General features: G+C 33.1%; 1 protein-coding gene and 1 pseudogene across 7 annotated transcripts in view; both read left to right on the top strand.

The window, feature by feature from the left end:
• The window catches only part of USP9X (ubiquitin specific peptidase 9 X-linked), a 118030-nt gene that overhangs the window by 44707 nt on the left and 59817 nt on the right, over positions 1-13506 (top strand). For 5 of the 7 annotated variants that reach the window (XM_025051335.1, XM_025051332.1, XM_025051333.1 and 2 more), the window contains 7 exons: positions 6-257; positions 330-468; positions 3328-3480; positions 4209-4313; positions 7747-7953; positions 9340-9476; positions 11269-11417. In XM_025051335.1, the coding sequence (XP_024907103.1) occupies positions 6-257; positions 330-468; positions 3328-3480; positions 4209-4313; positions 7747-7953; positions 9340-9476; positions 11269-11417 (1142 nt within the window). The remainder of the gene's footprint in view (positions 1-5; positions 258-329; positions 469-3327; positions 3481-4208; positions 4314-7746; positions 7954-9339; positions 9477-11268; positions 11418-13506) is intronic. The other 2 variants (XM_006918252.3, XM_015594374.2) reach the window with 1 other exon arrangement.
• LOC112484937 lies at positions 4510-4628 on the top strand (annotated as a pseudogene).

The raw sequence follows: 13506 nt of genomic DNA, 5'->3' as shown, positions 1-13506 counted from the left end.
TCCAGACCATTTGGACAGTGCTATGAGTTTCTCACTCTACATACAGTGAAAAAGTACTTTCTTCCAGTAATAGAAATGGTTCCACAATTTTTAGAAAACTTAACTGATGAAGAACTGAAAAAAGAAGCAAAGAATGAAGCCAAAAATGATGCCCTTTCAATGATTATTAAGTCTTTGAAGAATTTAGCTTCAAGGGTTCCAGGACAAGAAGAAACTGTAAAAAATTTAGAAATATTCAGGTTAAAAATGATACTTAGGTAAGATATTTACCTCTTGAAATATTTTTGTGAACGTGTAGAGTCATACTTAACACTGAATTTCTCTTATAGATTATTGCAAATTTCTTCTTTCAATGGAAAGATGAATGCACTGAATGAAGTTAATAAGGTGATATCTAGTGTATCGTACTACACTCATCGGCATGGCAACCCTGAAGAGGAAGAGTGGCTCACAGCTGAACGAATGGCAGTAAGTCCTTTGAGTTTTCTTTCATGAGTAAGAATCGACCTAGGGTAAAAATTAGAATAGCTGTATTCAAATTTAGTAATAACATTTTAAAGGAAACCTTGAAATTGGAAGGTGTTTGGATTGGTTTATGACTGTTAAACCTGAGAATATTTTGTAATAACATAGTTTATTATTTGGTAAATAATATGGGTATCTTAACACATCTTTGGTAAACTTACTGATGAATGTAGGTGTTGTAAAGTAATTATTAGCTTATTGGGTGTGGTTGGTTGAAATGAAGTAGATAAAGATGATCTTGGGAATAGATTGGTTAAGTATTTGGTACTTAATGAATGAAGTAGCTTATCGTTTGTTTGATCAGTTCCACTTAAAGATTTTAAAAATAATTATTGGAATAAGATCTACATGAATTAATGTTTTACCATTATAAAAAATTAAGCATTTTGACATTGAAAGTTTAGGAAACTATTTACCATTAGATACGTGTATATATTGCAGGTTTTTTTTTTCTATTGCTAATTAATACTGCTTATAATTCTTTAAAAAATTTTTGCTCCAGTTTATTTAAACTAAAAAAACTAGTAAACAGTTCACCCATTTCTCTTACCCCCTTCCTCTCAAAACCACCAGTCTGTTCTCTATGAGCTTGGTTGGTTGATGTTTTTTGTTTTATTTTGTCTTTTTCTGTCTTATTTTGCTTAACACTGCCCCCATAGTCCATCCATGTTGTTGCAAATGGCATGATTTCATTCCTTTTTTATGGCTGGATAATACTCTGTTGTGTGTGTATACTATAATTTCTTTATCCATTCATCCATCAGTGGGTACTTAGATTGTTCCCATATCTTAGCTATTGTAAATAATGTTGCAGTGAACATAAGATTTCTCTGTGAGATACTGATTTCATTTCCTTTGGCTATGTACACTATAATGGAATTACTGAATCAGATGGTGGTTCTATTTTTTATTTTTTGAGGATACTCCATACCGTTTTCCATAGTGGTTACACCAGTTTACATTCCCACCAACAATGTGCAGGGGTTTTCTTTTCTCCACATTCTCATCAGCACTTGTTATTCTTTGTTTTTGTTTGTTTGTTTTGTTGTTGTTGTTTTATAATAGCCAATGTAACAGGTGTGAGGTGATATTTCATTGTGGTTTTGATTTGCATTTCCCTGATGACTAATGTTGAGCATCTTATTATGTACCTATTGGCCAAGCTGTATGTCGTCTTTGGAAAGATGTTTAAGATCTGCCCAAATTAGATTTTTTTTTTTTTTTGCTTTTGAGCTGTATGAGTTCTTTACATATTTTGGATATTAGCCCCTTATCAGATATACAATTTCTAATTATATTCTCCCATTTCAGTAGGTTGCCTTTTAATTTTGTTGATGGTTTTCTTTGCTGTGCAAAAGGTTTTTTTAGTTTGACATAATCTCATTTGTTTGTTTTCGTTTTTGTTATGTTGTAGTTTTAAAACGTATGCCACTTTAAAAATATTGGTTGAATAACTTTAGCGCATACTGTCTTGACAGTACTGGCAAGATATCTGTAAAAGAACTGTCCTTGCTCTCAAGGTCGCCTTAGTTTAATAAGGGAGGCAGTGATTAGAATATGTTAAAAAGTATGTGAAGGATTCCTAGACATTGGCCTTGTGTTAGTGGGTAGACATCTGGTTTTGTGTATGTGATTTATCTGTCCACCTTGTGGGAAGTGGAGCATAGTTTGAGGTCTGCTTCTGGTCCTTGAACTGTTGCCAGCCCTAGATGAGTACAGAAAACAGCATAAGTGTTTAGAATTTTTTGTAGCAATTTGATACTGCCATATTTTTGTTGTATTTTACAAAAATGTCTGCCTGCAACAGATTAGAGTTAAAAATGGACCTTTACCAGCCTAGAAGTGTACTTCTCTAGCGTGTTTTGGGGCTAAGTACTTTTTATTCTCATTAAGTTGAATACTGTAAAATCATACAGTGTGGATTATTACCTTGTGGATCATGAGTTAGAATTTTCTCCTACTGGTATAGATAGTACACAAATGCCAGTCAAGCAACATAGCATAGTGTTAAAGAGAAACGGATGTGGGAAACATACAGACTTGATTCATATTCTAATTCTACCACTTCTGAGTCTGTTTACTTTTCTATAATAGGATAATATATCCCTCACTGGGATTGTTTGGAAGATTAAAGAGCTACTGGATAAGGAATAATAATGTAATTTGATAAATAAAAACAAAACATAAAAATGGTTCCTTTTCACCCAAATCAAAACTGGTGTAAGACATCTAAAGATAATAAAATGTATCCTGTTACCCACCCTACCTGAACCATAGTGATTGCTGCACTTAATATTTTTCTGAGTAAATGTTGAAGTACAATTTTTTTAAATGATTTGACTATTTCTAATTCTTGAAAGCATTTCTGTATGTACGAGTTTAAGTTTCATGAAAGTATTGTGATTTTTAAAATGATTTTATATTAACAGCAAGAATAGTACATGATTGTATTTTGTTTTGTGTTTTTTAATTCCTAATGTTGAAAGTGTGAAGTGTGTGTGTGTGTGTGTGTGTTTATATTTTTAAAACAGGGGTCCCCAACCCCCGGGCCACAAACTGGCACCAGTCTGTGGCCTGTTAGGAACTGTACTGCACATCAGGAAGTGTGAGCAGCAGGCAAGCAAAGCAAAGCTTCATCTGTATTTACACCCAGCACTAGCATCACTGCCTCAGCTCCCACCTCAGATCATCAGACATTAGATTCTCATAGGAGCACTAGTACCTGGTGTGAAAAAGGTTGGGGACCACTGTAAGCTTCTGTATTTTAGTCTGCTTTGAAACAAGTTTTTGAATTATATTTAGGAATGGATACAGCAGAACAATATCTTATCCATCGTCTTGCGAGATAGTCTTCATCAGCCACAGTATGTTGAAAAGCTAGAGAAGATTCTTCGCTTTGTCATCAAAGAAAAAGCTCTGACTTTACAGGATCTTGATAATATCTGGGCGGCACAGGTAAGGAATTTAAAATGGTGGCTACTTGGTTTTTTAAAAAAAAGATACTAAAAACTAAAGAAATACAGTAGTTGTATTGAATGTGCAAATAGTAAAGTAAGGAATGTCTATTGAAAGAGAAAGTATAAGACATCTATAATTGTTTTTTTCATAAACTTAATAAAAAGAAAAACTCATGTCGAGAGTTAAATCACTAGATTATGTGTAAAGGTGGATAATAATCCAAAGAATAAGTGACCTTTCTGGTTTCAGAGCTGGAGACTATGATTCTTTCTATCATCTTAATGACATTTCTACTAATGGATCACTTGGGAAGTTTTATTGAATTATATAGTTTGCAAAGCTTTTTTTCAGTCTGTAGAAACCAAGAAAACCTTCAGTTTTGCCTGTAAGTGCTTAAGTTCCAGTTCTGAAACAATATCATTGGTTTGCCCCATTTTTCTTCTACTTGCAGTATTATAATTGGCACATTAAATTCAATAAACTGTAATAAAGGTTTACACAAATTCCCAAAGTATACATTAGCCATGTATGTCAAGAAGTTGAATTGTCAATTTTTAGATGGCGATTCTAAAGCATTTTAAATGTTACGATTTCTCTTACGTTACATAGTTAGATGAAGGAGATGGGAGTACTTTATTAATAGTTGTCAGCAGGCAGTATACACTACTACCTGCTATTCAAAGTCTAGTGTGCTAAGATTTTGTTTTTCTTTGGTTTTTCCATAGGCGGGGAAGCATGAAGCCATTGTGAAGAATGTACATGACCTACTGGCAAAGTTGGCATGGGATTTTTCTCCTGAACAACTTGATCATCTTTTTGATTGCTTTAAGGTAATAGTTAACATTGTAAAGTAGTATTTCATTTTTAGTAAAATTAATTTATTAGATCTGCGAGTTACTCGTACCTGTAAATGCTTAAATAGAAATCATTAAGCAATTTATGGTGTGAGAGAATTGACTGTTGTTTGTCCAATGAGAACTTGATGTTTCATGTTATAATAATGGTCCTCATAAATAAAGAATCTTCGTCTACGGCCATGCTGTCCTAAACAAGCCCAATCCTGTTTGATCTCGGAAGCTAAACAGAGTTGGACCTGGATAGTACTTAGATGGGAGACTACCTAGGAAGACCAGGTGCTGTAGGTGTAAAAAAAATAAAATAAGGGATTATAAGATGACAAAGCCCTTGCAATCTGTGAGGTCAACGAAGGGTTGCCTCGCCTAAAAACAAAAAAAAAAGAGAAATCTTCCCTCTCCTCCTACCCCCTTTCCCAAGCTCAAGTTGTTAATTTGGGTTCCTTTCCCCTAGCAGTTGGTATTTTCATTATAGGTTCAAGTGAATTTTATAGAACTGAAGGAAAGGGTGATTTGTTGTAATGAAAAATAAGAGTTGACAGCATGGTATTGCCAATACCTTGGCATTCTGGGATTGATATACATAGGCAAATTGGAAATTCATGGACTTAATGGTAATGTCATTTACAAGATAACCCAAAGAGCTCCTGCAATCATACCTGCCATTATGCAATTTTAAAGGCCATGTTGTGTAGTGGTCTCTCTTCAGTTGCTAGTACTGGGTTTGTAAAAGCCAAAGGATTGGTGAATTTGTGAATCAAGACCTTATGGGAGTATACACAAAGTGGTGTTCTTTTAACAACTGACCATTAGATCAGGAAGGTAACTTGTTTTTTTGTTTTGTTTTGTTTAAAAAAAACAAACATTTATACTGAACACTGGTGGGAACATAGTTGTTACAACCAGTTGGGAAATAGTTTGGTATTTCTGGAAAAGTGTAAGTTTCTCATGACTCATTCAGTTTGACTTCTGAAAATATGCTCTAGAAAAACTCACGCATGTGTGCACCAGACTACATGTTCAACGTATAGAGCAAAAGTATTTGCAATAGCAAAAAACTGCTATGTACTGTGATAATTATAAAAATTTGTACCTTTCTTGATGTATATTTTACAATAGAAGAAAAAATCAATTCCAGTTATTGGCTTCTACCCCAGACCAATTAAATATAAATTGCTAGATAAGGGGGCCTCGGAGAGACTATACTTTAACCAAGATTTTCAGTTGAATCTTAATCACATTAAAGTTATAAATCACTGCCTTATGAAAAAAATTAATTTCAGGGAAGCAAAGTACTGAGTGAATCTTTTTTGTGTCTTTTAAATTTAGACATGTGAAAGAACTTTTATACATTTGTTTTGATCCATTGAAGTATATCAAAGACAGCTGAGGAAATAATAGAATCAGTTATGGATACTCTAAAGTTGATTGCTGTCCATTTTTAATTTTGAGATGACTGATGAATTGGTAGTGCATGACAAATGATTGCTATAATAGAAGGAAAGAAGAAAGAAATTGGTTGATACTACACTCCCTGGACCTTCTTCTAAGGATGGTCTGAATATAAAAATAAAAATAATTCCATTGTCTATATTCCTTTTTTCTCCTTTGGCTTAACAGATGTTTATTGAGCATTTGTTACTTGGTAACAAGCACAATTTTTTGAGGTGTTGGTAAATCTAGCAATGCTTATGGAATATGTCTTGAGAATTGCTACTAAAGATGATTCAAAGGAAGCATAAAGCCCAAGTTACTTTTCAGTTCTTTATAGACTCCAACCAAATGATTTCAAACTTGTTGGTTAGACTTTACTTACGTACCTGCCTAGTCTAGTTTTTTAAATGTTTGAGTTCTAAGTAAGCCTTTGTTCTTTTGTGAAATGCCTATTTAAGTTAACTTGTTTGCCAAATTTTTCCCCATTGTTTTTTTGTATTTTTCTTATTGATTCATGGGAGTTCTTGACATATTTTAAATGATAGTCCTTATCAGTTCAAATGTTGCAAATAATTTCTCCAAGTTTGTGCTTGTCTTTTTTGCTCACCTTATGGTGGCTTTGTATGAACAGATGTTCTTAATTGATTTCTCCTTTTCATATGTAATTATTTTAGCATATATCCCTTAGAGATGAGTACTTTAAGAAAATTTGATAGTATCATTACATGTAAAAAAAAAAATCCTTAATGTCAACTAGTGTTAAAACTTTCAATTGTCTCAGAGCATACTTTATTTTGGAAGTTTGTTTGAATCAGGATCTATACTTTATAATTGGTTGCATATATCTACAGTTTCCCTCTTCACTAATTTATTGTGTTGAAGAAACTGGACTGATTGTTGCTTTGTTGTATATCAATAGTATGGCACAATGTAGAGACTTTTTTTGCTAGAATAAATCACAGGTGGTGAGGTGCTCTTCCTTTAGGAGGCATAGAATAAATGCCTGGTTGTCCCTCTATTTTTAAGATGTTCTTAATTGTAATATAATTTCACATTTCAGTTTTTTCTAACATTCACAGTTTTCTTATTCCTTTTATGATTTTGTGGGGGCTATTGTAAATGTCTGTAATGATTCCATTGAAATGCTCTTTTGTAATTGTAATTAGCTTATTCAGCCTTTTACTCTTTGCCATGAAGTTTATTTCAGTTTATTTTCCAATAAACACTGATTAGCACCTTTATACATATAGCTGTTCTCATATTATTTAGTAACATTCCTGGCCTCTACCTGCTAGGTCACCAGCATTTCTTGTGTGTTATTTATTTATTTATTTATTTATTTATTTATTTTCATTTTAAAGTTATTAAGTGAGTACTCCATCTTGCAGGGAGGGGAATAGTAAGTAGTCTTTATTTCCTTAGACATGTTCTCCAGTCTTGAAGGACTAGGTGAAATTCCAGCTTAAATAAACAAATTAATGGTACTTAATTAATATCTATTTAATTAGAGAATAGCTCTAAATTCCAAGAGAATTCCTGTCAGTATTAAAAAAGTAACAAAAATAACAGGCTGAATCTAAGGCAGTAGTTTTCAACGTGGGCAATTCTGCCCCCTGCCTGAGAGAGATTTGTCAATATCTGGAGACTTTTTTGGTTGTCACAGCAGTTACAACTGGTTTCTAGTAGGTAGAGAGCAGGGATGCTAAATATCCTACAGTGCATGGGACAGTCCCCACAACAAAGAATTTTTCAGCTCAAAATGTCAGTAGTACTGAGGTTGAGAAACCCTAATATAAGGTACTTAACTGTAGAGATTTTATTTTCCTGGAGTTAAAATCTGTCCTTATGTTTCAGATACCACTCGAATTATGCTCAGCTATGTTGTTTTTCTGATGACTGTAGTTAATCTGGTGCTACTTAAGCCATGATAAATAAATAAATGTGTTGCTTGATGTAATTTAATTTTTTTTTCTAGGCCAGTTGGACAAATGCAAGTAAAAAGCAACGTGAAAAGCTACTTGAGCTGATACGTCGTCTTGCAGAAGATGATAAAGATGGTGTGATGGCACACAAAGTGTTGAACCTCCTGTGGAATCTGGCCCACAGTGATGATGTGCCTGTAGACATTATGGACCTGGCTCTCAGTGCCCACATAAAAATATTAGATTATAGTTGCTCCCAGGTAAGGGTGTGCTGCTTTGCTCACTTTTGTTACCCTTCTTCACAATTAAGATGGCTTAGATACAGAATAGTATCAGGTTATTTCAGCATTATTTTTGAAGCAATCTTCAGGAATTTACTTACTTTTCTTCATGTAAGTTTGCCTCCTCTTCTTAGGTCTCTATGTCAAAGTTCTGTGTATCACTGCAAAAGCAATTTAGTCTCCGTGGGAGAAAGGCAATGTAAACGACATGTATTATGTAATGATAGTATTGTCAAATATATGATGCTAAAATACCAGTTTCAAATATATCAGATATAAGATATTAAAGCTGAGTAGGATCTTTATAGGTAAGAGAAGTTTTCTTTGCTCATATGGAAGTTAAAAATTATTAAAATTTCCTCAGCAATAATAAAACAGTGCCTTCTTTGTGAGCAAATCGCACAACAGCTTCCCTGCATTCTAACTTGTAGTAGGTTTATCTTTTAATTCATAGTACAGTGAACATTGCTGAATAACTAATTTTTCACTTGTTAAAACTATTTGCTTGTTGAAAGTATTGGCTGATAAACCAAAATTTAGGAAAGGGATAAGAAAATAAGCTCTAGTAAGTGCGATTCAGATGCTACTCAGTTTTTGACTATAGTTGCTTGTGATAGTTCATTTATTCAGTATATCAAATAGTAATAAGAGCCTTGATTTTAAATTATTTATTAAATGGAGACAAATACCTATAAAACAATGCAAACTTAAAATTAAGTACACAAACCTGCATTTCTGATTACTATTGACTTAGAGAAAGTAAAGTAAATAAGGAATGAGAAGTAAAATATGCATAAAATAAGTTCGACTTTATAATATTAACTCTTAATTGTGCTTATACCTATTTCTATCTCTTTCTCTGCTTGTCTATTTGTGGATGTCCTTATTTTGATTTTTTTAAAACTTAATTGCTATACTGTTAATTTCTTGGTAAAATATAAATTTTCAGTGTTCCTCGCTATATTAAAAACCTGTGTAAAATGTAACAATTACAGTTATATGTTATTGCTGAATTTTATTATATGATAGAATCTCTGAAAACATTGATTAAAGCTAAATGCCCACCTTTTAACATCAAAGTTTCTGTCAGTGTGCCTACTACTAAGTAGTATCTATACCTTTGTGTAGATATATCTGAGTCCATGTCATGTTCAGCCTTTGATTTACTTTTTGGAATTTTGATAGTAAATGTGAACTAAAAGGTGTACTTAAAGCAGCTTTTTAAACTATTAAACTTTACTGCAGTTACAGCATGTTTGTGATGCTAATCTTAAAGGAGAACTATTTTGTAAATCTCAAAATAATTTGAAGGTGGGATTCTCCAGAGTATTAACCTATATAAAACATTGAAATTGTTTGTTTAAGGACCGTGACACACAGAAGATCCAGTGGATAGATCGCTTTATAGAAGAACTTCGTACGAATGACAAATGGGTCATCCCCGCACTGAAACAAATTAGAGAAATTTGTAGTTTGTTTGGTGAAGCGCCTCAAAATTTGAGGTAAGGCTTTTAACAGAACACGACAGTATTCTTATTTATGTATTTTATTGAAAAGAAACAACATTATCAGTTGTTGAAGCAAATTTAATTAAGAAAATTAGACTGCGTTGACAAAAGGCTAAGAGAAGGGTTAATTTGGAACAAAAGATTGCTTTATTGTATCCACCTCCTCGATTTTATTGATGAGGAAGTAAGCCACAATTAAAAGAGATGCATATCAGAATCAAGATGATAATATTATCTTCATGCTCTTGGTTCAGAATTATCTCTTCTTTCTATCAAGTATGCCAGACAATTTCATAGCATAGTTGTATCTACTAATCTCATTCTACATTTTAGTTTTTCTTTCCTGCTTTGTTTACCTCTTTGCCCAGTGTCTGTCCTTTATCCCACATTGCATATTTATTATAGACCTCATTGTTTCCTTAGTTGGTTCACTCTGAATTATTTAACAATTTACTGTTAAATAATTGAAACGTACTACAGAAGTTTTCAAAGTAAAACTTTTTTTATAGTTAATTAATTTTTAAAGTTAATTTCAAAGATTAGACTGTGATGAGTATGTTTAAATGATGAGAGACGACAAAATATAGTTAAAATTTTTTTCTTATTTTAGTTAAATAACAGTCTTTAAATATATTACTTTACATGCCAAATTCTGGTTATTGGAGTAATTTGTCCTTGTATTGTTTGGTTATAAGAGTTGGGACTGATAACATGAAAAGGGAAAACAATGTGCAAAGAAAGAGCTAGGTAGTGTAAAGAATATTCACAGTGGGTTCAGTATTCCTGGCTGTGACTCTTGTCTCTAACCAGTCATATCATTTTGTAAAGATTCTCTAATCTAAAGAAATATATTTTTTTAATATGTGTAAAATTAAATGATTGCTAAGATCCTTTACAGCTCTAGATTATTATGATTATGCCTAACATAGAAGTAGAAAAGGCCACATATGTTTTGCTTTTAACAGTTGAACTTTGTCTCATTTTTTCCTAAGGCTAGAAAAATAATATGAAATCAGAAATGCTATAGGGATAAACAGTAAAGAAAATTTAAACATTTATCTTCTTAACAGTAACATTTAAATGAGGGACATGTTTTAATTATGTTTGGCCCACTGTATGTTAATGCCTTCCAGCATTTCTGAAAGGAATTCATTTATCTGTTGTAGACAGACACACAGTTGTTTGCATACTCTCCCAAGGAACAGTGGCTTCATCTCCACTGTAATGGCTGTGAGAGTTTTTGTTTCAAAGAAGGTGGCAAAATAGGTTGGAAAGGAACTAGATCTCTTTCTGGTGGCACCTATAGGCAAACTTGGCTACAAACCAAGTGCCCCAGAATGTACCTTGAATGGCTAATAAATAAAATTTTACTGAAAACAGTTTTTAAATTCTTCTCTATAATTACAGCATAATTTTTGTGGTGTTAATCTTGCAAGGAGAGTTTCTATTTTATAATTATGGAAATAATGATGTAAACTTAAGTGCTTTGGTCTTGCTATAGTACAAGAGTAGAAATTAGTCATTGGAGTAGATTCCCATTGGTGTGAAATTGGAGAATATTCATGCATAAATCTTGTGTAAAATAATAATGGAATAAATGTCTAATTTTTTGAGATACTGTTTTTTTTTTTTTAATTGCTTGATAATGTCATTAAAGTAAATGGCCAGAAGTTTAATTCTGTTATGAAGGAAACCATTTTAAGATTTTAAATTAGTAGCTAAGAATTTAGATTATATAAGCTCTTTTGATTCCAACAGAGTTTAATTGCCTAATTATATTGTTAAGTTCTTCTCGTTTCAGTCAAACTCAGCGAAGCCCTCATGTATTTTATCGCCATGACCTAATCAATCAACTTCAGCACAATCATGCCCTAGTTACTTTGGTAGCAGAAAACCTTGCAACTTACATGGAAAGCATGAGACTGCATGCTAGAGGTATGTATTGTAAGCTAACATGAACTACAGGAAATAATAGGAACCTCTCTTCCTAGCTTTTAGTGGGGAGGCATTAATTACCTAAGAAATGACAACATATATTTTGTCTTCTTTTATGTCCTTATGATCGACTTTAATCTTAACTCATAACCCTAAACTCCAGGCCAGTATTTCAAGGCTCTTTACTAAGTGCTTGTCTTCCTCACTCTTCTTGTTAAATTGATTTCTTTTTCTTCTCTGCCTGGGAGCTGTGCCTGCCTGTACTACAATTGGTTTTTACCTTCTTAGGTATGTACTTAACTCATTTTCAACCTTTGTTTCCATACTACCACCACCATTATCTTTCCAAGAAAACATGAGTTTGTTCTTGTATATATTCTAGTTCTTTTATAATCTTTACTCCATGTTTCATAAGTGCTTCAGACTTAATGAATTAAAAATTCACAAGTATAGCGATGCAAGGCTATGAGAATCCACATGTTTATATTGGTTTTCAAAGTGTGAATTTGTTTAAACATGTTACTGTAAAGGTTCCTGTGGGTTTAACAGCCAGTTTTTAAGTGCCTGCCATATGCGGAGCTCTGTTTCAATGCTCTTTTTCCCTCTGACAGTTGTATCTAAGTCTGTATGTGCTAGAGTACAGACGTGTTCTTAGAACATATTCCTCTGTCTTATGCCAAATTCATAGACCTCCCTACCCAGCCAGTAATATCCCCAAAAAATGTAGGCTCAAGTTTGTTCCCATAGCCATAGAAAGAAAACTTTACATACCAGCATTAGAATTTAACATAATGGTTACTGAACATACCGCTCTTTAACATGTTACAGTAGAGTTTGCAGAAGCCAATGATATATATTAAAAATGAGGTTATTTCTAATACTCATTATTTGAAGAGTAAACTGTTGGCATTGTTGAATAAAATCTCAGGATGCTTATAAAGTATGAGGTTTTTATTTAACACTTACAGTGTATACATTGCCATATAAAATTTAGATAAACATAATTGAAAAATTAAGCAGCTCTTCAGATAGATACCCCTGCTGATTTTGTCCATCTCTTTGTTCTTTCGTTTACCCCCTCGTCCAGCTGAAAGCTCCTAGGCATAGATTATGGGGCTAGATAAGCAATCTAAGCATCAGGCAGCTCATAGGCACCAGGCAGTAATCTTTTATCATTTCATTCCTAAATTTTTTCTAAGCAGCATGATAGAACAATCATGGCAACATAGGCATGTGACCATGTGAATTATGTTCCATATCAAATGGCAGTCAAAATCTGAGAGAGGCATGTAGTACACCCAAGCACTCAAGCATATGGACTCAGTTTAACATAACTCCGATTCTTATTATCTCTTCTTGCTGGTACAGCGTCCTCATTGATGCCAATTCAGTCCTCCTCCCAAAATGGAGCCATGTAAATCATATGTGCTGCAGTGCTAATTTTAATTTATTTTACCTGCATTTGGTATTGCGTTTAATTTCATTGTCAGAGATTAAGAACCTTGCTGTTAGGGCAGTCAAGAGATGGTTCATGTGCGATTTGTCCTCACTGGAGTTTTCTGCTCCATTTTAGTCAAATTCCACATGAGTCATTGCCTCATCTCAATTTCATGGTCACAAGAATGTTTTCAGTCTTTCATTTCTCATATTATCTGTATCTCCACAAAGTAAAAGATGTGAATTTGCATAGTCAGATTGCCTTGATTTGAAACATGACCCCAGCATATTAGCTATATGACCTTGGGCAAGTTATTTATGCTAGAGTGATGCCTAGCACATAGTATGCTTTTGAGTTTTTGTTGCTATTAATATGTTTCTCTGAATTTATTGACACCATACCTTTCGTTTCTCCTAACTTTGTTTTTCCTTTATTACAGTATTTTTCTGATTAATATTGATCAGTCTACAGATGTTTAAATATGGCGAGAAAGTAATTTTTTAAGCTAGTAAAATTTTCCTATTAAACTTTTTATAGCATTAAATCACTTCTGTGGTAACAACAACCACCAGTTTCTGAAATTGAAATTCCAAAGTAAATTACAGTTTTTTTTCTCTGTATAATAAAAGTGTTGCTTAGATCCCATTAGGT

The sequence above is a fragment of the Pteropus alecto genome, unplaced genomic scaffold (genome assembly GCF_000325575.1).
Source record: "Pteropus alecto unplaced genomic scaffold, ASM32557v1 scaffold28, whole genome shotgun sequence".
NCBI classification, from domain to species: Eukaryota; Metazoa; Chordata; class Mammalia; order Chiroptera; family Pteropodidae; genus Pteropus; species Pteropus alecto.
The sequence above is the reverse complement of the archived record's forward strand: the minus strand, read 5'-3'. Positions and strand labels throughout refer to the sequence as shown.